We start from the raw sequence: 27,640 nt of genomic DNA, 5'->3' as shown, positions 1-27,640 counted from the left end.
TCTCTAGCTGAGGAGGGTCACAGGTTAACACACGCCTCCTCAACATGTGTGAAGTCGATGTCTGCATCTTCACACCAACCAGTGATGTATTCTTAAAAAGTCTTAACATATTTTTCTTTGCCAGCTGACGTCAAGTTTTGTTTATTCTTCTGATTGTTTACAGGGATTGCTTACACCTTGGCTGTCTGTGATAAGTGACTTATGTACCATATGACCCCTTCTCTGTGACTGATCATGTAGTGTACACTACCCTGTGACTGCAAAACGACAATCGCAAGAAGTAAGCAGTGCACTGTAGAGCAATTTAAAAGTCTTTTTAAATGTTGTGCAGTGTGCACTAGGCTTAAGGGGTAACAAATGGCAGCATGAATAAAGCATTCAACGACAAACATCCATTAAAAAAATATTAATAACAGCAAAACACTGGGAAACAGCACTAAGTTTCAGTAGAACAGTAGAAAAACATGTTGTCCTTGTCAGATACCAAATAATATGTACAGTACAGATGCTCAACACAGTGCACTCATGACTTTTAACATACAGCATATGTAGACGACGTTGAGGCAAGCCGTTCCAATCGGGCTTTTATTCATTCAGCAAACTTTAACATTTAGGCTCAGTTCATCTTGCAGTCCTTGGAAAGGTAAACACACTACGAGGTCGTGAGCAAGTCATTTTTCTTTCCCATGTCAGATCGTGATGAAGCCTCCTTGGTCGCTGTTGGCCGAGTCGGGCTCCACGCACCGGCCGCGTCTCCGGGTCACCCTTCGTTTGCGATGGAATTTGGCGTAACATCTGAGACCTTTACAGGGAAAAAGGTTAACATACATTAAACCTAATGTAGTCAATCAGCCAATATGTTATATACAGTATATATATAACCACCTCCTTGTTTCTACATTCACTGTCCATTTTATCAGCTCAACTTACCATATAGAAGCACTTTGTAGTTCTACAATTACTGACTGTTGTCCATCTGTTTCTCTACATGCTTCGTTAGCCCCCTTTCATGCTGTTCTTCAATGGTCAGGACCCCCACAGGACCACAACAGAGCAGGTATTATTTAGGTTGTGGATCATTCTTAGCACTGCAGTGACACTGACATGGTGGTGGTGTGTTAGTGTGTGTTGTGCTGGAATGAGTGGATCAGACACAGCAGCGCTGCTGGAGTTTTTAAACACCTGACTGTCACTGCTGGACTGAGAATAGTCCACCAACCAAAAACACCCAGCCAACAGTGCCCCGTGGGCAGCGTCCTGTGACCACTGATGAAGGTCTAGAAGATGACCGACTCAAACAGCAGCAATAGATGAGCGATCGTCTCTGACTTTACATCTACAAGGTGGACCAACTAGGTAGGAGTGTCTAATAGAGTGGACAGTGAGTGGACACAGTATTTAAAAACTCCAACAGCGCTGCTGTGTCTGATCCACTCATAACACACACTAACACACATCGCACAACACACACTAACACATCACCACCATGTCAGTGTCACTGCAGTGCTGAGCATGATCCACCACCCAAATAATACCTACTCTGCGGTGGTCCTGTGGGGGTCCTGACCACTGAAGAACAGCATGAAAGGGGGCTAACAAAGCATGCAGAGAAACAAATGGACTACAGTCAGTAATTGTAGAACTACAAAGTGCTTCTATATGGTCAGTGAAGCCGATAAAATGGTGTATATACAGTGTATCACAAAAGTGAGTACACCCCTCACATTTCTGCAGATATTTAAGTATATCTTTTCATGGGACAACACTGACAAAATGACACTTTGACACAATGAAAAGTAGTCTGTGTGCAGCTTATATAACAGTGTAAATTTATTCTTCCCTCAAAATAACTCAATATACAGCCATTAATGTCTAAACCACCGGCAACAAAAGTGAGTACACCCCTTAGTGAAAGTTCCTAAAGTGTCAATATTTTGTGTGGCCACCATTATTTCCCAGAACTGCCTTAACTCTCCTGGGCATGGAGTTTACCAGAGCTTCACAGGTTGCCACTGGAATGCTTTTCCACTCCTCCATGACGACATCACGGAGCTGGCGGATATTCGAGACTTTGCGCTCCTCCACCTTCCGCTTGAGGATGCCCCAAAGATGTTCTATTGGGTTTAGGTCTGGAGACATGCTTGGCCAGTCCATCACCTTTACCCTCAGCCTCTTCAGTAAAGCAGTGGTCGTCTTAGAGGTGTGTTTGGGGTCATTATCATGCTGGAACACTGCCCTGCGACCCAGTTTCCGGAGGGAGGGGATCATGCTCTGCTTCAGTATTTCACAGTACATATTGGAGTTCATGTGTCCCTCAATGAAATGTAACTCCCCAACACCTGCTGCACTCATGCAGCCCCAGACCATGGCATTCCCACCACCATGCTTGACTGTAGGCATGACACACTTATCTTTGTACTCCTCACCTGATTGCCGCCACACATGCTTGAGACCATCTGAACCAAACAAATTAATCTTGGTCTCATCAGACCATAGGACATGGTTCCAGTAATCCATGTCCTTTGTTGACATGTCTTCAGCAAACTGTTTGCGGGCTTTCTTGTGTAGAGACTTTAGAAGAGGCTTCCTTCTGGGGTGACAGCCATGCAGACCAATTTGATGTAGTGTGCGGCGTATGGTCTGAGCACTGACAGGCTGACCCCCCACCTTTTCAATCTCTGCAGCAATGCTGACAGCACTCCTGCGCCTATCTTTCAAAGACAGCAGTTGGATGTGACGCTGAGCACGTGCACTCAGCTTCTTTGGACGACCAACGCGAGGTCTGTTCTGAGTGGACCCTGCTCTTTTAAAACGCTGGATGATCTTGGCCACTGTGCTGCAGCTCAGTTTCAGGGTGTTGGCAATCTTCTTGTAGCCTTGGCCATCTTCATGTAGCGCAACAATTCGTCTTTTAAGATCCTCAGAGAGTTCTTTGCCATGAGGTGCCATGTTGGAACTTTCAGTGACCAGTATGAGAGAGTGTGAGAGCTGTACTACTAAATTAAACACACCTGCTCCCTATGCACACCTGAGACCTAGTAACACTAACAAATCACATGACATTTTGGAGGGAAAATGACAAGCAGTGCTCAATTTGGACATTTAGGGGTGTAGTCTCTTAGGGGTGTACTCACTTTTGTTGCCGGTGGTTTAGACATTAATGGCTGTATATTGAGTTATTTTGAGGGAAGAATAAATTTACACTGTTATATAAGCTGCACACAGACTACTTTTCATTGTGTCAAAGTGTCATTTTGTCAGTGTTGTCCCATGAAAAGATATACTTAAATATCTGCAGAAATGTGAGGGGTGTACTCACTTTTGTGATACACTGTATATATATATATATATATATAGGACCATGGAACGAATTAACATGTTTCACATACATCCTTATGGGAAAAAATACCTTGAAACTTAAGTTTTAAGGTACCACTGTAACTGTTTCTATACACATTAATTAAATAAGAAGGGGCGTCCACATACTTTTGACCATACTATATATTGTTGACTGTACGTCACTTTGCAATTCTTCTGTCTCTTGCTACTAGTGAAAAATACTGTTATCAGACGTTTTTTCCACAAGCGTGAACCAAAATGACAAAAGCTGCATGGAATGTCATTGGTGCAATTACCGTCTTCACACATGCAGTCGTCGTAGCACTTGTTGTTCAGGCCGCGGTTGTGAGGTTTGCATTCGTGATGCCTGAGGTCACAGCAGGAGCCTGAGAGGAAAGAAAGCTTTAGCTGAATGCTTTTGGTTAGTGTAAAGCTTTATGACTGACTGAGGACTGACCGGGAAGGCAGTCGAGGTGGTGGTCACATGGTTCAATGACGTCAGCGTCAACAGTCATGTTGCCGGTACTCATGTTCTTGCTGCGCCGTTTGTCTGTTCGAAACAATCAAACAAACAAGAATAATGACTCAGTGGTACTATAACCCCTAGCTTGCCACTGTTGGGCCCTTGTGCAAGGCCCTTAACTCTCTCTGCTCCAGGGGCGCCGTACAATGGCTGACCCTGCGCTCTGAAAGCATATAATGTATTTAATACAATTGATTTTACACTAGTGTTAGCAATAGCAGCTTGAACTTGAACTACAACACTTGAACTTAATAATTAGGAGAGGTGTCCATATACTTTGGGCAATACAGTGTACTTGATCCTTAAAAACCTTAAAGACTATAGTTTTCTTGTGCCTGGTCTCTCTGTGCAGACACTATGAACTCTCCTTACTGGATCCCATCCAGCACAAGTAGTGCTCTTGATTCTTTGTGCAGTTTTGTGTCTTATAGTCTTTTACAAAACATGAGGACAGGTGGAAAAAAACTATTAGAACCCTACTATAAGCTCAGTCAAGAGAAAAATGTTGCCTTGTTGGCTCTGTTACCAGTTGGCTGGGCGCCTCTAGCAGAAACAATTGGCCAATTCCTGCAGCAGACAAAATTGGCTTTCAGTCTGCTGGGTGAGAAAGACCGGACTAAGGGGTGGGTTTATCAATGTTGCGTAAGGACCTTGGTTGCCCATGGCGCCTGTACAGAAAGTGGAAGAGCGCAGAGATTGGGGCGTGGCTGAATCCACTGAAGTATGGGTGAATAAGAAGGCATTGGTGGACTGCGCACACATCAGAGGGAGTGTGTCAGGTGAATATACACCCTCCTTGGACGCTGTCGGGGTCCCCAGCAGTGGGATGGCTACACTAAATTGGGAGAAAAAGGGGGAAAAATGCATAAAAAATGTTGCTTTGTTATAAGGTACGTTGGCAGTACCCAAAAACATCACTTTAATCAACCTCTACAAAGGCCACTTTTTAAGATTATAGGCAACATCCCCTGGTGCTGAAACACTTAATATTTCTCTTCTCTGACTCTTTTCCTACCAATGTCCTGTTGCCACCCAGTCTTCAGTTTCACAAATCAATAATAAACATTATGAAAGATGAACGTGTGTCTGCGTTCGATCTGCTGACGTTTGCGCTTGCTCGTAGTAATTGAATATGTGTATTGATCCTTATGCAGAGAAAATGAAAAACAATGATTATGACACTGTTTCATGAACGGTGCGATACCTTTTTTCTTGTTGGACGACCAGTCATCTTCAGGTTTCATGTCTTCATAGTCTGTCCAGTCGAAAAGCGCCATGTCCAGTGTAGGGAGCACTTCACCTTGACCTTTTCCTCCACCTGCCTTCTGTGTGTACACAAACACATAAATTTGTGTAAAACCATATTGGTGATTTTTGTAGATATATAATGATAATTCTACTGATGTTTCCCCCTGTTTGTCATCCTGCTAGTTTCTACCCATGGTCAGCTAGCTATGTAGGGCTAAATTCATTTTTTATAATATAAAAATTTTAATCATATTTTTAAATTTTAATAAATAAAAATTTTAAAATAGACTTCATGTCTTTTTTTACATTTTATTTTAAGACCCACTCTTAAAAGATTTGTAAAGCTTTCTCTCATCTTCAGACAAGGACTAGTCTTTAATTTAATATTCAGTTTAAAATATATGATGAATATGATATTAAATAATTGTTAATGTTTTCATACTGAGGCAAATCAAGTCTTTAATACTGAAATCCCACTTGTATATATCCATGCCCTTTGCAAGACTAGTAATTGTTAATCTAGAAATAATTGGTTCACTGGCAATGAACTGAACATTGGTGCACCAAATCTACTGGGATGGGGGTTGGAGGTCCATTCCCTTCTATTCTATGGGAATATGGTTATTTATAATTTTTACATCAGTATATGGGCACATTTTGAGCATTTCTGAATATGGGGGTGTGTATTTTAATTATAGGCTTGTTCTGTTTTATTTTAAAACACTGACACACTACAGCCCTTTTTTCTTTATAAAGATGTTTACTGGACACTTTCATTCCAGGGATTTCATTTCTGAGAGATGATACATGATTTATAATGTAATGTGTATTAAAGCATGTCCTCTCTCATGTCAGAGATGCTGTGCTTCCCATTTTTCCAGTTTTCTCCAAATCATTTACCACAAAATGAAAATCTACACCTGTTTCGCTGTGATGAGCTCTACCATCATTCTGAAAAATGTCTGTGCTCCATTTTCTACTAAAGCTTCCACTGCAGGGGTTGTTCATGCCCAGTTGTCCTTTATATTGCCCAGATTTACACATGCACTTGCTTTGGAAGAAAGAAAATAGTTAGATTTTAAGTTTTTTATATTATTTAAGTCATATATGAGACCAGGATCAGTTGGAAGCCTGTTCATGCTGATTTATGCACTTAATAATAATCCATCACTGGTTTAAGCAGGAAAGGATCTTTTGTATTCAACAACACAATACAAATTCAGCACATCTGCACAGAAGTGATTTTTTTTCATCCCCTCTGATGTAATTGTAGCCAATTCCCCAATCGCAATTCTCTTGCTGCTAGGACCACCCACGTGCTGACTGAGGTGAGCTGAGACACTGGACACCACAAACATACTAAATACAGACCTATTTCACTGTTCTCTTTTCTGTCCAAAGTTCTTGAACGAGCCGTCTACAATCAGTTGTCACCTTTTCTTACCCAGAATGACCTTCAAGATCAGTATCAGTCTGGCCTCCACAGAAACAGCACGTGTGACTGTCCTGATACTTCTCAACCTGTCCTTTCACACGGTATATCACGACATTCACCTGTCCACCCTGTCCAGCCTTGGACTGACTGGCTCAGCATGGCATTGGATGGATTCCTACCTGGAAGAGTGTTCTTACCATTTGTCCATTTGGGATGCAGTCTTTCAATTTGAGTCTTTGCAGGGTTCTGTATGTTTCTCTCCATGAAAGCCAACTGCATTCTTGTCCAGTCTCTTGTTATTTCAAGACTGGATGGTGTTTCTCTCTATAAAAACCAATCAGATTCTTGTCTTGTCTCATATCATTTCAACACTGGATGTTGTTTCTCTCTATAAAAGCCAATCAGATTCTTGTCTTGTCTCATGTCATTTCATTTCTTCTCATGGACTACTGCCTGGTTTTCGATCAACCCAAACGCTGCCGCATCACCCCACTGCTGCGCCCTATTTACTGGCTTCCTGTAGCTGACAGTGTTCAATTTAAAACAGTGATGCTTGTCTACAAAGCCAAAACTGGACCAGCCTCATCCCACTCTTGAACCCTGTTCTTGTACCAAGTCTAGCTCGTCTTCAACCACCACTCAGAATGTAACGAAGTCAGGCATCAAGGCTTTTCTTTGTACTAGCATGGTGGTGGAATAAACTTACCCTGCCTGCTCCAACATCCGAGTGTCTTCCAAAGATGATTAATGACCCACCACCTTACTTACTTACTTACTATGCAACTACATTGCACTTCCTACTCTATTTATATATACACAAGTCAAGTCACATTATTATAACACGTTTCGTGAGCTGGCTTGGTGGGTATATAAGGTGTGCAACAGGCTGTCTGCACATATATCCCTTGTTGCTGTCATGGGTAAAAGTACCATGGGTAAAATTGTCCTCCCAGGGGCCGATGGGATTGTCCAGCAAGACAATGCGACATGTCACATGGCTAGAAATGCCTGACATTGGTTGGGAGAGCATGACCAAGACTTCCAAGTCTTTCTCTGACCCCCTAATTCCCCAGACCTGAACTCAATTGAGCATCTGTGGGACCACCTCGATCGACGTGTTTGCTCTATGGATCGTCCCCCACACACCCTCCAGCAGCTGTGGGATACCTGTGACAACCTACCAGGAGCTTATTGAGTCATTCCAAGCCCGTGGTCATAATGATGTGACTCAACTGTATATATATATATATATATATATATATATATATATATATATATATATATATATATATATATATATATATATGTACATGCTAAACACCACAATATAGATGACAGTAATAGCCCAGTGGGTAGAAGCTATCAATTGCAAGGTTGAGAGTTAGAATCCCAGCTCTGCCGTGCAGCTACCATTGGGCCCTTGAGGAAGACCCTTACTTCTGTGTTCCTGGGGCGCCATACAATGGCCGACCCTGCGTTCTGACCCCAGCTTCCAAACAAGCTGGGATATGCAGAAAAAAGAATTTCATTGGACTATACATGTATATATGTATATATGACAAATAAAGGCATTCATTCTTCTTTAAAAGCATAAAACATACAACACAATATGGATAATATAATATAAAATAATACTGTTCTGTCACTCATGAGTGCAGGTGCATGTTTCAGAGAGCGTTGGTGACTTTGCCAAAAGCCTAAACATTAGCATTTAAAGGACGGACAGTGAAGAGAAAACTAATCCCCAAGGAAAAGATGAACTAGCTCCAGGATAAACATAGAGTAGTGTATTGTGTGTGTGTGTGTGTGTGTGTGGCGCAATAGTGAAAATGAGCCGAAAGACTCTAAAGCTCTATGTGTGTACTGAACGGTCACTAGCACAGACCATTAACCACCCATCTACCACTAAAAACATTTATTATAATGGAACCATGATCCTTCCATTGGGATCCGTTTACATTTCCCAACTCTCACGTACTGCTCTGCATAGCCTTCCTTAACACCACTCACCATAAAGACCAGTTCAATTCATTAAAGGGAACAGAGGTGCTCTGGGCTATTAATCTATGTAGCAGAAGTGATAAAAGCTAAATTAAAAGTGCCTGGTGCAAAGTGGAGTCACTGAACCCCTATCTATATGAGTATATCACTGCACCCGGGGCCATGGCTTTTACTGCCAGAGCTTAGAACTGCTTACAGCATGCTAATATAGGCTGAAAACTAGCCTGTCTTTAAATATTTCTCTCATAAAATCTTTGCAATTAACACAAACACATTAGATTTAATCTCCACTTGACAGAAATAAAAACGGCAAACCATAAACATTGGACTAATGGTCAGTAAGTTTACAGCTCTGTTTAAATGGACAGATGGAGTTGAGCATTCCAAGCCTAGAAAGTCTAATTCTATAAACCTAAAGGTTTAATTTGGAAACAAAAAGCATTTTAATGTGTCCCTGGCTATACATGAGGCCCTGAAGGGTGACCCATGGTCTCTCAGGGTGTTGTTATTTGACAATACTTGCATTTTTTGGTTTACCTCCTTCTTATCCAGTTCAAGGTTATGGGGGGCCTGGTTTACCCGGAATCACCAGGCACAACAACGTTATCATAGGGCCTTGTATGTAGACAACCAACCGGCCGATAGAACCCCTAGGGATTCAAACCCTAGATCCCTTCAGCATTATTCACCACTGCACCACTTGAACACCCTGTGATAAGGCATGAAGGTTTTATTTAGTTTCCCAGAACTTACTAAACTGCTCAAAAACTCTAAAGAACCACTTGTGCTGGTCTGGATCCAGCAAAAATATCAAGCTGTGGCTACACCAATACTGAGTACCTGGTCAGCCATAATGCACACAGACTAAAAGGTACAGGTAGGTAGCCTGGCTTTAATGTTAAAGCTAAATGCATATTATTGTAATTAAAATAACTTGATAACTAGTTTATTTTTTATTTATTGGTTCATTGTAATTGCAATCCTATGGCAATTCAGTTAGCAATCGTTTAGTCGAAATGTCCAAGATGTTGAAGTGTAAAGCAGCTAAAACACGACTCAGGTAAGTGAGTTTGGAAAACCAATAAGGATGCGGGGGGGGGGTCAAAACACAGAAGGGAATTTTCATATTTGAGTCTCGCACCGTCGCTTGATGTTCTAGGTTTACATTCAACCATTAAGGTAGCTGTGCTGTGTATTGTTGCTTACATTTATTCTATCATTTAATTCATGAGTGTGATGCCATGAATGCCAGTCATGTTCCACCATAACTACTAGAAAGCCAAGCAGAAGAATAAAGACTATTAAAAGCAGTAAAAGTGGGACCAGATATGATATGATATAATATCCATTCTGTGTATTGTTCCTATGATCTAAACAACCCATCATTGTTTTGCTACATGCTTTTGTGTTCGCACACATAATGCACATACAAAGAAAGCTAAATGTGCCATGGAACCCAAACATGAGCCTGATTTTAGATACACAGACGACAACACTGGTAATTGGGTAAAGCAACTGGGAGGGCACGATCGAGAAAAAGCCTGCAAAGAACAGATGGTAAAACGAAGGAGGAGGAGGACGGGCGAACGAGCGAGCGAGCGACACCTCTCTCCTCAATGTGAGTGTTACTTGGCACTCCCCTTCCCCCTGCCTCCAGTCCTAAATTGGCTCGTATGATGGAGACAGCGAGATGGTCCCATATGCAACAGTACAGGCTTGCCGTGAAGGTCAATGGTTGGGGGTACACTAGGCGGCCAGAAATATATAGAAACCTCTTTAAATTGGTCGTGTCTGAGAGGCTGAGAGAAAGAAAGAGCTTATAGTCCGGATTTAGCAGCATCTGATTTCCATCTTTTTGGACCACTCAAAGAAGCTTTATGGGAAAGAAGATTTTCATGTGATGATTATGTGAAAGCAGAGGTGCATCAGTGGCTACACGCTTAACCAAAAACATGGTACGGAAGGTGACTATGTAGAAAAGTGATGTCATTAAAAACAAGTGTGGAAACTTTTTGAAGAACTCTCGTACATTGCTTTGTAAATGTGACAGTTGCATTTGACCAATCAACAGGATGCACTGTTTCTCACTTTAGTATACGGCTTGCTTTTGGTATTTTTGGTCTCTGGCCTGAAAAGTTAACCAAATTTAGCATGAATACTTAGGTACAGTACAGGCCACTTGGGAACTGAAATCAAAACGAATGCCCTTTCTACTGGATTGTACCTCATGATCATTTTTTAAATCTGTCATCCGACATTTAGTGGGTTTTTTTTATTGCAAAATGACCCGTACAGTACCTAAGTACAGAGCCACAGAATATTAAACACCACAACAACCACAACTATCCATCCATCCATCCATCCATAAATCCATTTAAATGTTGAATTGAAAAAACACCATACTATCACAAGCATTGGGTGTGTATGTTTGGGCTGAACATGCTATTAGCTTTCGGTTAAAATAAAAGCTGCTGGTACCCCATAATATTTTATTAATTTGTCATCCCACATTTTTTTTTTTGCAAAATGACCCGTACAGCAGAGATGGGGACTCAAGTCTGCGACACACACAGCGACTTCAGACTCGACTCGGACTCGTTTCAAATGACTTGCAAAAAAATGGCTCGTAAACAACGAGGCCCTAGCGTCAGCATGTGTTAACATTAGTTACGTGTGACAATGTGACAATCATATACAGTCGAATCCGGTTAATTGGACCACCGGTTAATCGGACCAGCCGCTTATTCGGACCGAATCCTAAAGTACCGAAACAAATCCTATTATGTACGTGTAATGTTATTCGCTTATTTGGACCAAAATTCCGTTTAATCGGACCAAAGAACGTGAGAGCGAATAAGAAAAAGAAGCCACAAGTCGCCACTTAGAGCGGATGCAAAGCGGGTCAGCGAGATATGGGAGGATTCCTGGGCTCCCCGGGAGAATTTATGCTTTTATCAAAGGTCAGGAAATCCGAAAAGTTGTGTTGACAAGAGCAAAACCAGCGGGAGGTGAACACGCCCACCACTTTCTTTCTCACAACGAAGCACCCAGTAGCCAGCAGCGTGGTTATTGGATCCATCTGCATCTTTAGTAAGAACTTTTTTTTTTATTATGCTTCGCATGCTGAGTACCTTATACATTGTGTTGTAGATCGTTTCGAAAAACTTGTTTGCAAATTTATTTTTCAATGAACAAAGTTCGTAAGCAACAGTAGTTCTTGTTTGTACGTTCGCTATACGTGTACAGTATATCGCACAATAAAGGTTTAATAAACATTTAATATGTTACATAAATTATAGCACGTCCCGTCTTGTAACATAGGGCATGTTCGTGTAATCGGACCAGCCGGTTATTAGGACCAAAACGATCGCGTCCCGATGTGGTCCGATTAACCGGATTCGACTGTATATATATATATATATATAATTATAATTATAAATATTCTGCTCTCTAATAACGCTTAACCCACAACGCACGCAAAGGGTAAATGTTACAGCCAGCTTCCGGTGTAGTGATAAAGTGCCGCTCCCTACTCCCTACACAGTTTGAAGTTCACTTCATTTGAACACTTCATTTTAACTTTGGATTGGAATCTCACTTAAAATGGTGGAATACCCTACGTAGTGCACTTCATAGGAACAACTGGGGTGAATGGAACGCTCCTACAGAATTGGCGCTAATGATTAAAAGACCGCTTTCTGAAACAGTCAGACCTTCTGATTGTAATTTTTAGTAAGAAATGCTGTTATATATTTAGTTTGCAGCGTCACACAGATGATGTGTCAATGAAACGCTTGATTGGCTTTCTAATGAGTTCGTGTTTTACTTCACAACCGGGAAAAGTGTACTAATGGGACACACGGTTATAAATTTAATAGCATCTGGAAGAACATCAGCTAAGGTAAGCAGTGGTTATGATTTTTTACATTTTACATGTTTACATTTTCAATATATGTTTTGTGTATATTATATTGACTCGTGACTTGACTCGGACTCTAGCCTAAAGACTCGTGACTTGACTTGGACTCATATTTTGTGACTTGTGAACATCTCTGCCATACAGTACCTAAATACAGGGCCACAGAATATTAAACACCACAACAACCACAACAGGGCAAAGTATCCTTTTTGTTTCCCGTAGACAGGGCCAATCGTGTATGTTGAGACTGTCTATAGTAGTTGGCTGGCATGTTGGACTGCTGTCTGTTGTGCTGTCCACATAGATCCCTAATGTGAAAATGTTAATGTAGAAGTATTCCAGCAATACTATTCTGTACAATATTTAAAAAATATATTAGTGTGGAAATGACAGCCGAGTTTTGTTCTATTTTTTAAAGCCATGGAGCTAAAGAATTAAAGAAAAAAAACCTTCAAAAAACTAAACCCCCTTTTCACAAATTTGACCACATTCTCTCCCTCTCTACTTTTTAAATAAAGCCACTATTCAACACCCATCATGCGGAAATCCACTTAGTGAAGAACCATCAGACGGGGATAAATCCCCTCAAAAGCTCACTGGAGTGAAATCTTCTGAAGTGAAAGTACCTGTGGTTTGGTAGAGGTTGGGGGTCGAGTTGGTAAATGCTCACTCATCGCTGTGGCTACTTGGATGCGGGAGGCAGGCCGTTCTGCAAGTGCAGCGGTGTCCTGATTGGCCAGTCTGGCATAGGCATCGTCTTCATCCCTAGTCTGAGAATCTAATCCTGTGCTGAGATCGTGAAAGAAGCCTGAAAGGAATGGGGAAGTATAATGACACGCTGTTCTGGCACTTGATCCGTTCTTTTATTTATATTTAAACACCAGTTTGTACTGGTCAGGGTCAGGATGGTTGCTTGACTATCCTCTGAATTTATGTTACCTTTCATGTTTAAAAATGGCAATAGGTGGATTGGCTCTAAGTGAAACTTCAAATAGTTAGACAGTAACCTTTTCATGGCTCAAACCCAGATCCCATAACCCCTAAAGCTGTGATGCACCATGGTGTCATTAATATTCATGAATTCCCAATGAATGCAGGAGATAAATCTGACCACCTTTAGCATGAGGCTTGTCCCTGCGGCCTTGTCTCTTTTGCTCGGGCCGCCCATCTCTCCTGCCTTTGCGTGGAGACTCTCCTCCTCCATGGTGGTTGTGCCTCTGGTGTCTCAAACCTCTGTCCCTGTCTCTAACCCGATCCTTGGGTCCCATTTCAACCCGGACAGGACTCAGACCTTCAAGGCCCACACTGTCATCGTCAGGCTGTAAGGACTTGGGGGAGAACATGCCTCGTGTGGCCTGTCTCCTCCAGCTTCCTTCCTGTAGTGGCCCTGGTTCTTGTTGCCGCAATTTATTCCTGCCAGTATTCTCTCTGATGTTTTGGTTGCTTTGAGAAGGCATGGCAAAGGCAGCTAGGAGAAGACCAAAAGGCAGGGACCAGCCGAGGGACTTCATCTTCGCTCAGAGTTGCCCTGTAGGTCAGAAACAGACATGGATGTCAAAGTTAGGGTCAGCAAAGTTTCATGTCAAAACACAAAACAGGGTTTAAGGTTGCTCCAGCCTTTGTAAACCACCACCATCCAACCAACCAACCAGGACGATCATGTGACCTGTTAATTAGAGTATCTACATCTATTAGAATAACGTCTATAGCAATGGGATTTAGGCTATCTATCTGTCTGTCCGTCCGTCCGTCCATCTATTTATCCATCCATTTATTCATCCATTCATCTATTCATGTATCCATCCATCTATTTATTCATGTATCCATCCATCCATTCCTCCATCTATTTATTCATGTGTCCATCCATCCATCCATCCATCTATCCATCCATCCATCCATCCATCTATTTATTTATGTATCCATCCATCTATTTATTCATGTATCCATCCATCCATTTATTCATGTATCCATCCATCCATTTATTCATGTATCCATCCATCTATTTATTCATGTATCCATCCATCCATTTACTCATGTATCCATCCATTTATTTATTCATGTATCCATCTATTTATTCATGTATCCATCCATCTATCCATCCATTTATTCATGTATCCATCCATCTATTTATTCACATATCCATCCATCTATTTATTCACATATCCATCCATCTATTTATTCATGTATCCATCCATCCATTTATTCATGTATCCATCCATCTATTTATTCATGTATCCATCCATCTATTTATTCATGTATCCATCCATCTATTTATTCATGTATCCATCCATCTATTTATTCATGTGTCCATCCATCTATTTATTCATGTATCCATCCATCTATTTATTCATGTGTCCATCCATCTATTTATTCATCTATCCATCCATCTATTTATTCATGTATCCATCCATCTATTTATTCATGTATCCATCCATCCATTTATTCATGTATCCATCCATCCATTTATTCATGTATCCATCCATCTATTTATTCATGTATCCATCCATCTATTTATTCATGTGTCCATCCATCTATCCATCCATCTATTTATTCATGTGTCCATCCATCTATTTATTCATGTATCCATCCATCTATTTATTCATGTGTCCATCCATCTATTTATTCATCTATCCATCCATCTATTTATTCATGTATCCATCCATCTATTTATTCATGTATCCATCCATCCATTTATTCATGTATCCATCCATCTATTTATTCATGTATCCATCCATCCATTTATTCATGTATCCATCCATCTATTTATTCATGTATCCATCCATCTATTTATTCATGTATCCATCCATCTATTTATTCATGTATCCATCCATCTATCCATCCATTTATTCATGTATCCATCCATCTATTTATTCATGTATCCATCCATCTATTAATTCATGTATCCATCCATCTATCCATCCATTTATTCATGTATCCATCCATCTATTTATTCACATATCCATCCATCTATTTATTCATGTATCCATCCATCTATCCATCCATATATTTATTCATGTATCCATCCATCTATTTATTCATGTGTGCATCCATCTATCCATCCATATATTTATTCATGTATCCATCCATATATTTATTCATGTATCCATCCATCTATTTATTCATGTATCCATCCATCTCTTCCGATTGCTATTTTGTAATTTTTTGTGAGTAAAGGATATGCTTTTTTCAGAGAGGGCTTTCATCTGTGCAGCACTATTATTTATCTTTTTTATGTAACACTTCGCATGGCTCAAAGAGTTTCAACTGAGCAGTGCAGTTGTAGTTCTGACATTTTCTAATCTAGAACAATAACATATATAATAGCTTAGGTCGCTGTAAAGAATAAAAAATAAGTTCTAAATAGAAAACTTTATCTAGGACAGGTGTCATGGATTCCCCTACAAATTCTGCTCCAAACTTAGCACAAAACATCAGTCACTGTAGCGGCTCACCAGTTCGGCCAGCAGCAACAGAAAATCAATAGGAGTGGTGTATTGAGCTTCTGGTGGGCTGAAGGTCAATAAATAGATCCCCTTTTTTTTTTACACACATTCATCTACCCAGCATGAAGGGGGTTCGTTACCCATGAGCATTCATCGCGGACTATTTAAGAGCCCGTCAGCACTGAGCAAGCGGAGGAAATTGCATATGAGGAAAAGTGTGAATAGCGCCATGGGAAATTTGCAGTGAGACCTGGTGCTCAGTTTGGGAATACGAGCCGACTGGTCACGTTTGCCGTGTGCTTTTTTGTAGCCATAATAATGGAAATTGTTGGGACTGATGAGCTATAGTTGCTAGTTTCAGCACTGAGTTAAAGAGTAAAATAAATACTAATTAATTGTATTGAAGGACAGACTTATACAATCAAAAGTAGAAGTCATTATGAGAACATCAGCATACTGGGCATTATATTTAAAATGTTTGCCTCTACATTTTTTTTTCGGCTGCTGCCGTATTTAGGGGTCACCACAGCGGATTAAGAAACATATGTTTGAGGGGTTTTTTTTAGTAGAAGAGATCTATGATTAAAATGATATTTAATAATTAAACATATATTAAATTTTTTATATTTTTATAATATATATATTTTTTTAAATAATTTTTCCCACTTTCCCCCCCGATTTTCTCCCCTAATCTAGTCGTGTCCAATTACCCTGATTGCGTCCTCTATACTGATTTGACCCTTCACCGCTGACTGAGGACGCCTCTCAACTGACATACGCCCCCTCAGTACAGTACAGACTGCATTTTTCACCTGCACGAGTCGAGTTCATACACCGATGGGCACTGTGTACGGAGTTGCACCAGTTATGATCCGACTTTTTTACCCCTAACCCTGAACAACAGCCAATCGTTGTTCATGCAACCACCCAGCCCAGTCGGAAGGCAGAGGTGCTTCTTTTTTTTTAAACACAATGAGCTTTATTTCTGATGATTGTTCTGATTAGCCTACATTTTTTAGGGGTAGCCACACCGGATCAAAAAGCATATATGTGCCGCTCAGGTGGCGCAGCGGTAAAACACACTAGCACACCAGAGCTGACATTTCGAACTCATCGGTTCTAAACTCAGCTCTGCCATCCAGCTGGGCTGGGTGGCTACATGAACAACGATTGGCTTGGTGTTCATACAGGGCGGGAAGCCGGAGAGGGACCTCATAACTAGTGATCGACCGATATGGGTTTTTTAATGGCCGATGCCGATACCGATATTTAGACGAAAGAAGTGGCCGATGGCCGATATATAAAGCCGATAATACAATTTTTTTACAACTGAAAAATACAATAATAATAATAATAATAATAATAATAATACAACAAAACAGAATTAATGATCTTAAATAAACATTTATTTATCACTGTATATTCTTGTTTGCTCTTTTGGCCGTTCAAAAAATTAAATAAAAAAAATAAAAACTTTAAATAAAATACAAATTATTTTAAAGGTTTCAGTGCACTTAACATACACAAGCAGATAGCAGTATCTTTTTGTTTTTAAGAATGAACAAACATGCTTAGTGAAGACAGTTGCACATAGAAGAACTTCTTTTAAGGAGCCATTATTTAAGCACCAAACTGTGTGTGCATTGTGTTTGAGCATTTAGATAAGTAATCAAAATATAAATAAAATATTAACAAAAATATTTGTGAATAAAAAATAATGAAGTTAAAGTGAAATATTTGGAGAAAAAAAAAGGTTGTAAACCCTGTCCAAGTCAAGAGCAGCAAATTGTAGGAAACAGTTTCCAGTCTTGAAATAAAATGGCAATATCCTCACTGAATGTTTTCTCAGCCTCTCTCTTTTAGTAGTCCCAGTCTAAAAGCAGCAAGTTGTAATGCAGGAAACAAAGTTTCTCTGCATTTTCTCCAGTGAGCCTGTTCCTTTTCTTCTCATAAATGGTCCCAATCTCACTAAAAATTCTCGTTGTTGTGCATTCACTGATGTCTGCCTGGAGAGTGGCAAAATGGACACACGGGGCGCTCTAACAACAGCCAGACCAATGACTGTATACAGTCACTGAGCTGACGGAGGCAATGTTTAAATATCGGCCTTGTGCGCACATATATCGGCCGATCCCGATTATCTAAAAAATGCCAAAAATCGGCCGATCACTACTCATAACTGATCCAATGCTGATAACTGCTCATAACTGCTGGCTGATTGCTGGCACCTGCACAGAGTCGAGAAATAATGTGGACAGGGTGTGGCTCTCCGTACACAAAGCTGATCCGCAAATGAACTCGCCTTGTGCAGGTGAAAAGATGCAGTCGGCTACAGCACACGTGTCGGAGGGGGCGTGTGACAGTCTCGCTCACCTCAATCAGAAGTGGGGATCAGCATCAGTAGAGAGGAAGCGTAATGCAATCGGGTAATTGGATACAACTAGATTGGGAAGGAAAATTGGGAAGAATGCAAAAAATAAATAAAAAAACTGTATATTTGAGAAGACTGTCTAACTGTTGTTCCTGCAGTTTTTAAGCCATCCTGCAACTCTTTTTAGTGATTTTTTGGCTTCACACTTTTCAATATCATTAGTTTGAAGGCTCATTATGAATTATTGCATGTTGCTCCTGTCAAGAGAAGATAGCTTAGTGGTTATGGTACTGGACTAGTAATCGAAAAGGTCGCTGGTTCAAGCCAGGTTGTCACTGTTGGGTCCTTGAGCAAGGCCCTTAACCCTCAATTGCTTATACAATATACTGTCACAGTACTGTAAGTCACTTTAGACAAAAGCGTCTGTTAAATGGCAAAAATGTAAATGTAATTGTAGAAAGCCTCCAATGGAAAAGCTAAGCCAGTAGTGGCCTGCTGTGACAGGGGCTAAACAGCTGAGCTTTTGAAGGACCACGACACAAAACAAAGCATCTCCTGCTGTGCTTGGCTGGCTGTCCTACAAATGGATCACAAGCTTGTAAACAAGACACAGATCAAGCATATACGCTGCCTGGAACAGAAGCGGAGATCTGTGGGAGGTGTAGTTCTTGGCTTTGAGGTGTGATGAGAGATGAAAAGGAGAGAACTGGGCAGACAGAAGCCCCTTGTTTGTCTGTAATAGGGGTGGATGATCAATTTATTGTGCAGAGACCAAATGTTTTACCAACAGTAATTACTGGTTACACAACATTCATCAGTTTAAGTTTAATGTCCAACACAGTCATGGACAAGTTTCCTCACTTGCATGTCTTTGTACTGTGGGAGGAAACCGGAGCTCCCGGAGGGAACCCACAGAGACACAGGAAGAACATGCAGAAAGGTAAATCTGGGATTCAAACCCAGGACCTTCTTGCTGTGAGGCGACAGGGCTACCCACCAAGCTTCCTAGTAGTAGACAGGTCTAAGCTCTAAAAAAATGTCTAGACGCCGATCTATCGCAGCACACCACACACACTGACTCACTAATTCAGAACACTGTAAGGTGAAAGGAAACCTTATACCTGGAGTACCTGGACAAATCCATGCAACCTTGTAAAAAAAAAGAACGTACTAAACTCCTGACAGACAATGACTAGAAATGTGGCTCAAACTCAGGTCACCTTACCAGCTGAGCCACTTTCCCAATGCATATTCAGCATATGTACAAGTACCCATACTATCAAATTTCATTTTCATCAACCAGTAAATCCTGGTCAGCATGATTTTTTTTAATGCATGTTCTCCCCATTTTCCTCCCAATTTAGCACACTCAATTTGACTTCTGCTGCTGAGGGATACCCGATTGCATCCGAGGAGAGCATGTCATTGTACACGCCTCTTCCGACACGTGTACAACCCTCCTCTTCTCGCCCCTGCATTCTGCACAGGCGTCTCTTCCACCAATCAGGGTCCTTACACAGCGTATGAAGACCCACCCACCCAAACATAGTCCGGTCCTCACTCTGCAGATACGGTGCAGATACAGCTGACCGGTGGCAACACCGAGTTTCGAACCGAGGAGTTCAGAAACTCGGTGCTGGTGTGCTAGCGGAATATCCCACTGCGCCACCTGGGCGCCCACAGGTCTGGTTTTATTGGGGGAAGGCTGGTATACCTGTAATAGGGTGCCGAAGCCCCCTCTTTTCCTGAGACAGAGCCAATCATGTCTGTGTAGACACCAAGCCAGCCAATAACAGCCAATGGTGAGCTTAAATAATAGTTACAGACCTTTTACAGGCTTTTCTACCTTACATCTGTATGGCTCTTTACTTCTTTGAAGAACACGTCTATAAATGTCATAAATATCTAAAGGAATGACTTGTGTGACCACAATACACATTAGCTTGAGCTTAGAGAAGCTGGCAGCACTTTTGGACCTTGTTGACATGTGACTTCTGATGTGCACAGTACAGTCTAGAGTCTGTGGATGCAGCATAAAATGTTTTTTATTAAAAATAATTTGTCAAAGTGTTCCCGAGCCCAGATAGTGATACCCACCAGAAAAATATAGTGTTTTATATTATACACAGCTATCTACATTTTTTTTATCCAGTGCTGTTTACTACAGTCATGTGAGGAAAAAAAGGACCTTGATATCCTATTCACACAGACGAAAATGTTATCTGTTCACTACAAAATAAAACCCTGCCTGAGCTTTTTTTTTCCAAAGGCATCAGATGTCATACAGTCGAACGAGGAATGAAATGTTCATCTATTCTTCGCTCAGACCCCGCTACTAGATTGTGAAGCACAGCAGGATAAAGACGATTTCATGGCTTATTCAACAAAGCGAGATGGCAACGAGAAGGGGGGTTTGAGCATGTCATTGAAAATACAGCAAAAAACAGATAAAGACTCTGAAAGTAAATCTGTTCTACTTATTGTACATAAATCCCAGTACTGGCTTGGTTTAGCTTGGCGAACATATCTAATCTGTTCGATTTGTAAGATCAGATTAAATGATGATACAGAGATACAGAGCATAGGACAGATGTGGGGCACATGGAGTCAGGGACGTCCGTAGTCCAATAAGAGCCGGGAGCAACCGCGGTGATGGTACACAGCAGGAAAAGCTTTAACACACACTGAGTATCACTCATCTCCACCTGCTGAGCAGCATGGCACCGGCATCTGCTGTAGTCTATTGAGTCTTCCATTACAAACTACTGACACTGTCACAGAAGATGATAAAAAGTAAAATGATAAAAGGCAAGAGTGCTGCGTTTTGCTTTTGATATAATACTGGAGACAAGGCGGTAGAGACGAGAATTCAACCACCTTCGTCTTCAATATACCTCATTTACACATAACGTCTGTTGATGTCACCCTTTTAAATATGAACACAAGCATTACAAGCATAGATAAAGACACATTCAAAAAATCCAAACATCGATAAAGGAGAATATGACACACTGCGCACTGATGTTAAAGTATCTCTTGAGGTACCAAGGGTCCTCACCTACATGGACTCACAATATTAAAATCCTTTTAGATTTTTTTATAGAATTCAGGGGGTCAGAGGGTTGTCCAGGCAATGCAAGCAGTCTCACCATCTTTTGTCCATGGTCCATTCTTTTGTCCAGTAAGTCCATATTCGCTGTTGTGTGATTCTCCTCTACATGATGAACCATAAAAAATTTTTGCATTTCCCCCCCAATTTTCCTCCCAATCTAGTCGTATCCAATTACCCGATTGCATTATGCTTCCTCTCTACTGATGCTGATCCCTACACTGCTGATTGAGGAGAGCCCCCTCCGACACGTGTGCAGTAGCCGATTGCATCTTTTCTCCTGCACGGGGTGAGTTCATATGCGGATCAGGTTCGTGTACGGAGAGCCACATCCTGATCAATGCATTATTCCTCGATTCTGTGCAGACGCCATCAATCAGCCAGCAGAGGTCGTAACTGCATCAGTTATGAAGCCAGACTGCAGACAGACCAGTCAAGTATACACACTCTGTGTCTACAATGCTGTGCTGTTGTAGTGCCCCCAGAATAGGCCTGGCATCACCTTGCTGAAATCAACTTGCCTTAATGGCAGCATATGTCTCTCTGAAACCTTAAAGGACTCCATTTGTTATGTTTTGCAGGCAAAACATTAAAGGTTTTTTTGCAGTTTTGTAAGTTAAATAAACATTTTGAACAAATCACAGACTTTTCTACTTTTAGGGAAATCCAGTTACTGACATGCTCATGTAGACTCGGGTTTATCGATTCTAAGATTATTCTGATGCATGTAACCCTGGTGATCAAATTGACAACAAAAGTTGAATTCAGACTTAGACTTGCATTTCCACTAATCAAATCCTTAACCATAACATTTCAAAATGTTAAAAGGTCAAAATGATCTCAGATGACCATAAATGCGAGTCTTTTGCCAGCACAATGCTTCACTTTGGGAGAGACCAGACATAAAGAGACTCAGCAGAGGGTAAATTCAGTAGTCTTCATCTCAGTGGCAGCATGTTTCGGCAAAGGGCCAATTTCACACTCAACAGACCAGCTTCACTGAGAAGACAAGCATGACAAATGCACCGAGACCACCACAAAGACCATGTATGCAAAGCGTGGACAAAAGTGCTGATAGGGCTTAGTAAGAAATTATTTGTATAAGGTGTGTCAGTGAATTTGAGAGATGACTGCCAAGCAAACTGGTCTAGTGAGCTTTGTGGACCGTCAAATACCATGACCGTTGTTTTATTACTCAAAACCTGTAGACTAATTTAATAGTAGTGTTCATGTCTTTATTAAACACACTGATTGACTGTCCAACTGTGTATAAAGTACATTTTATAAAGACATTTTAAAAAGACAAGGGGGGCGGGGGGCGGAGCCTATCCCAGCTTTTCAATGGGTGCAAGGCACACAGTAACACCCTGGATGGGACGCCAGTCTATCGCAGGGCAGACACACATACACACACACACCCATTCACTTATAGGGCAATTCAGTGTCTCCAATTAACCTGACTGCATGTTTTTGGACTGTGGGAGGAAACCGAAGCTCCCGCAGGAAACCCACGCAGACACAGGGAGAACATGCAAACTCTGCACAGAAAAGACCCGGACCGCCCCGCCTGGGAATAGAACCCAGGACCTTTTAGCTGTGAGGCGACAGTGCTACCCACTAACCCTTCAAAAGAGAAATGTAAAATGATTTTAAGAAAAACAGAAGCTGCGAGGCTGGTGTAACCACAGAAGGTTATTAATGCCTATAGTTTTGGAATAGGATGTCTAAAAAGCTCATGGTGACGTGTCCACATACTTCTGGCCATGTTGTGTATGTAGACATCAGACTGATGTTTATGATCTCTCCAAAAATCAGAGGTAAAACTAAATTATTGAAGTATTAATCAATAAGACAACAGTCTACACATTCAGTATTCAGTATTCTTGCTGCATCCTGCAACGATCATACCAAAAGCACAACATGCAATGCTGACCAGAATCATGGACAACGAATTGGAAATAGCCAAAGTCTACGTGTCCACTATTAACATAAAATGTGTTTGTCATGGCGGCACGGTGGCTTAGTGGGTAGCACTGTCGCCTCACAGCAAGAAGGTCCTGGGTTCGATCCCCAGGCGGGGCAGTCCGGGTCCTTTCTGTGAGTTTGCATGTTCTCCCTGTATCTGTGTGGGTTTCCTCTGGGAGCTCCGGTTTCCTCCCACAGTCAAAAAACATGCAGTCAGGTTAATTGGAGACACTGAATTGCCCTATAGGTGGATGGCGTCCCGTCTAGGGTGTTACTGTGTGCCTTGCGCCCATTGAAAAGCTGGGATAGGCTCCAGTACACCCCCCCGCGACCCTGATTGGATAAGCGGATAAGAAAATGAATGAATGAATGTGTTCGTCATGGAGTCGAGGGCGGACACTGTGGCGCAGATGGAAGGGTGGGTGCTGCACAGCAATACGGGTCTTGCAACCTAGTTTTGAATCCTATGTCATCCACTGTTTTGTGTGTTGTCTCTGTTTGATCTTACATCCTAAAATACAAGGTAACTCTAAATTGCTCCTAGTTGGCAATTGGCAATTGGCAGTTGTAGCCTAGTGGTTAAGGTACCGGACTAGTATTCAAAAGGTCGCTGGTTCAAGCCCCACCACTGCCAGGTTGCTAAAGTTGGGCCTTTAATTGCTTAGACAATGTACTATCACAGTACTGTAAGTGGCTTGGATAAAAGCATCTGCTAAATGCCATAAATGTAAATGTAAATTAGTAAGTCAACAAGTTGAGTATGTGATTCACTGGCAGAAAGAGTTTGTCCTGTGGCTAGTGCTTCTTGATGCCAACAAACTCACACAGATCTCAGTGATAAAGCATTTGGACTTTGTGCATCAACCAAAACATAAAAAGCTACAGAAAAGATACGGCTGCTAAAACTGGATCTTGGATCCAATTGGATCTAATTGTGAGAACATGAAGCTGTAACAAATTTCAGGCTTTTCACACCACTTGCTGCAACTTTTGGCAGCTCTGAACGTGTGGAAGACTCAAAGCCCAGGGAAATAGCTAAGGTGTCAAAATTACCATAAGGAGTGCCCTTCTGCTGCCAAGTGATCATAAAAGAGAAAAACAGAACAAAAAGGAGAGGAGAATGAAGAGAATGAAGGAGGCAGGGTAATTGCTACAACAGATGTAGAGCGAGATCAAACACCGATGTTCGCAGCAGCCTTGCTGGATGCCTCGGTCACACTGAGAGCACTGGCAGAGAGCTTTATACTCTCAGCAGGGTCCAGCCTCTCTAATCACCACGGAGAGAAGCATAAAAAGAATGAAGCCATACAACACTGCTACACACCTTTAACACACTAAGGCCTGCAACTCGGCTCTGGGCTTAAATTCACTTTTAAGTAGCTTAATTGGTGAAGTATGAGAGTGGCTTGTCCAGTTTATGGGACAACTTTGGGAAAGGCAATCATACACAGCTCCTCATTTACCCTCTTTTATGGATCTCCTAATAGCCTGAAAGAAGGAATGGCTCCCCTGTGGCCAGTCTCTCATTTGTGGCAATCGATGCCCCATCTGACCTTCACTAACCCTCCTAAACTTGGACTTTATTTTAGAGATGAATGTCTTGGATACAAAAATGGATGCTACTGTTTAAGTAGAAGATTAAATGCATGAATAATTGGTACAATTTTCCAAATTCATTGCCAGCTTTGACCTCCAATTCTTTCTTCAGAATACAATAGAATAGAATATAATGCCTTTATTTGTCATTTATACATACACACATGTACAGTACAATGAAATTCCTTCTTCGCATATCTCAGCTTGCTTGGAATCTGGGGTCAGAGTGCAGGGTCAGCCATTGTACAGCGCCTCTGGAGCAGATAGGGTAAAGGGCCTTGCTGAAGGGCCCAACAGTGCCCACATTGAAACAGAATATGGAGACTATGGAGAAGAAATCAATGCTCGGAAAAAAAACACAAATATAACTTTACTATGATAAAGCCCTGCATGAAAATGCAAAAAATATAAAATATTAAATTGTCTGGATTACTGTATGAAATAACGTTAAGTGCCTTGTGATTCTCACAGATGTTTGTAATTGGATATCAGCTGATGACGATATTGGATTAGAAACGGAAAATATGGGAACAATGCAACCCTGAAAATGAGGGTGATTTTTTTGTATTCATTTATTTAAAAAGTTATAAATAATACAAAATGTACAGCATAAACTTAAATCATTTGAAAAGGGTTTAAATGGAATCTGGTACAAATGTATAATTTATTTATAATGATTTTAATGTCATGTTTTACACACTTTGGTTACATTCATGGGATCGAACCCAGGACCTTCTTGCTGTGAGGCGACGTTGCTACCCACTGAGCCACTCCATAAATGTATTAAAGTGCACTTTAAATTTGAACGCTGTGTTGCTAATGTCAGTTTCTGACATTTTGTAAAATTACATTACAATAAAAAAATACCTGCAAAAATTGTTTATTCTTTTACCATGACATTTATATGTACAGCTGTGGTGGCATATAAACTTTACAACAAAGAAAACTATTGCAGATCATATGGACAAAGAAAAATGACAGAAGAAGAGCTTTGTGGTCAGATCAAATGTTGCCCTATTAAACTATTTTGCTGCCAGTATAACCTTAGAGAAGGATAACATCAGAATTCTTGAATCTTGGATGCATTTGGGTGTTCCAGCAGGACACAGTAACCCAAAACAAACATAACATTACATACGGTGGACTGTAGTGAAACAATCCAACCATATAGATCCAACCATATGATTAAATATCCCACCATAGTGCATAAAGGTGTAAATGAGCTCTGGAACCAGATATTTTCTAAATCAGTAATTGACAAACCAACCATCAGTGTATGGTAATGTTGCCCTATTAAACTATTTTGCTGCCAGTATAACTGTATAGAGAAGGATAACATCAGAATTCTTGAATCTTGGATGCATCTGGGTGTTCCAGCAGGGCACAGTAACCCAAAACAAACATACAAACATAATATTACAAAAGATGGACTGTAGTGAAAAATCTGTGCCAAGAAACATCAAATTTAAGTCATAAATGTAAAAAATTAAAGATCCCATCATAGTGCATAATATGTATAAGGCCAGTTATCTTATAAATTAGTAATTGACAAACCTACCATCAGTGGGTGGTAATGTTGCCGTATTAAACTATTGTTCTGCCAGTATAACTGTATAGATAACCTCAGTATACTTTAATCTTGAATGCATTTGGGTGTTCCAGCAGGACAATACAGTAACCCAAAACAAACATACAAACATAATATTACAAAAGGTGGACTGTAGTGAAAAATCTGTGCCAAGAAACATCAAATTTAAATCATAAATTAAAAAAGTAAAGATCCAACCATATCATTACAGATCCCACCATATTGCATATGTGTGTAAGGGACCCCAGAGCCAGTTATGTTCTAAATTAGTAATTGACAAACCTACCATCAGTGTATGGTAATGTTGCCCTATTAAACTATTTTGCTTCCAGTATAACTGTATAGAGAAGGATAACATCAGAATTCTTGAATCTTGGATGCATTTGGGTGTTCCAGCAGGACACAGTAACCCAAAACAAACATAACATTACATAAGGTGGACTGTGGTGAAATGATCCAACCATATAGATCCAACCATATGATTAAAGATCCCACCATAGTGCATAATGTATGCAAGGGAGACCTGGAGCCAGTTGTCTTCTAAATTAGTAATTGACAAACTTACCATTATCAATCTACCATCCTCAGAATACTTAAATTTTGCATGTAATTGGGTGTTTCAGCAGGACAATACCGTGTCCCAAAACAAACATACAAACATAATATTACATAAGGTGGACTGTAGTGAAAAATCTGTGCAAAGAAACATTAAATTTAAGTCATAAATTTAAAATATTGAAGATCCAACCATATAGATCCCACCATATGATTAAAGATCCCCACCATAGTGCATAATGTAAGGGAGACCTGAAACCAGTTATCTTCTGAATTAGTCATTAATAAAGTATTAATTATTTAGTTAAACACATTAAATAACTCAATTCAGTAAATTACAAAAGTTTGTCTGTGGTTCTACAGTAAAGAAGAGAACCTGCAAACACAATGTGTGTATGTATGTGTGTGTTATCTATGTGTTTATCTATTGAAAGCAAACGGAACCTCAACAGTCTGGAAAAATATTATAAAATATTATAAAAGCATCCTCACCTGCGAGTCTTTAATCCCTTAATTCAAATAAAAGTCCTGTTTTGCAGTTGATGTGA

At 40.7% G+C, this 27,640-nt stretch overlaps 1 protein-coding gene across 1 annotated transcript; it reads right to left on the bottom strand.

Moving 5' to 3' along the window:
- Nucleotides 1-577: 577 nt before the first annotated feature.
- Nucleotides 578-27,640, bottom strand: draxina (dorsal inhibitory axon guidance protein a). Its single transcript, XM_062986909.1, has 7 exons — nt 27,585-27,640; nt 13,580-13,993; nt 13,092-13,273; nt 5,067-5,187; nt 3,797-3,889; nt 3,636-3,725; nt 578-802 (listed from the first exon to the last, which is right to left on the bottom strand). Exons 2-7 carry the CDS (start codon nt 13,974-13,976, stop codon nt 690-692), a joined length of 996 nt encoding a protein of 331 aa, XP_062842979.1. The 5' UTR covers nt 13,977-13,993; nt 27,585-27,640; the 3' UTR covers nt 578-689.

Source organism: Trichomycterus rosablanca, chromosome 24 (genome assembly GCF_030014385.1).
Source record: "Trichomycterus rosablanca isolate fTriRos1 chromosome 24, fTriRos1.hap1, whole genome shotgun sequence".
In the NCBI taxonomy this organism is placed as follows: Eukaryota; Metazoa; Chordata; class Actinopteri; order Siluriformes; family Trichomycteridae; genus Trichomycterus; species Trichomycterus rosablanca.
Note: the sequence above shows the minus strand (reverse complement) of the source record. Positions and strands in the feature narration are given on the sequence as shown.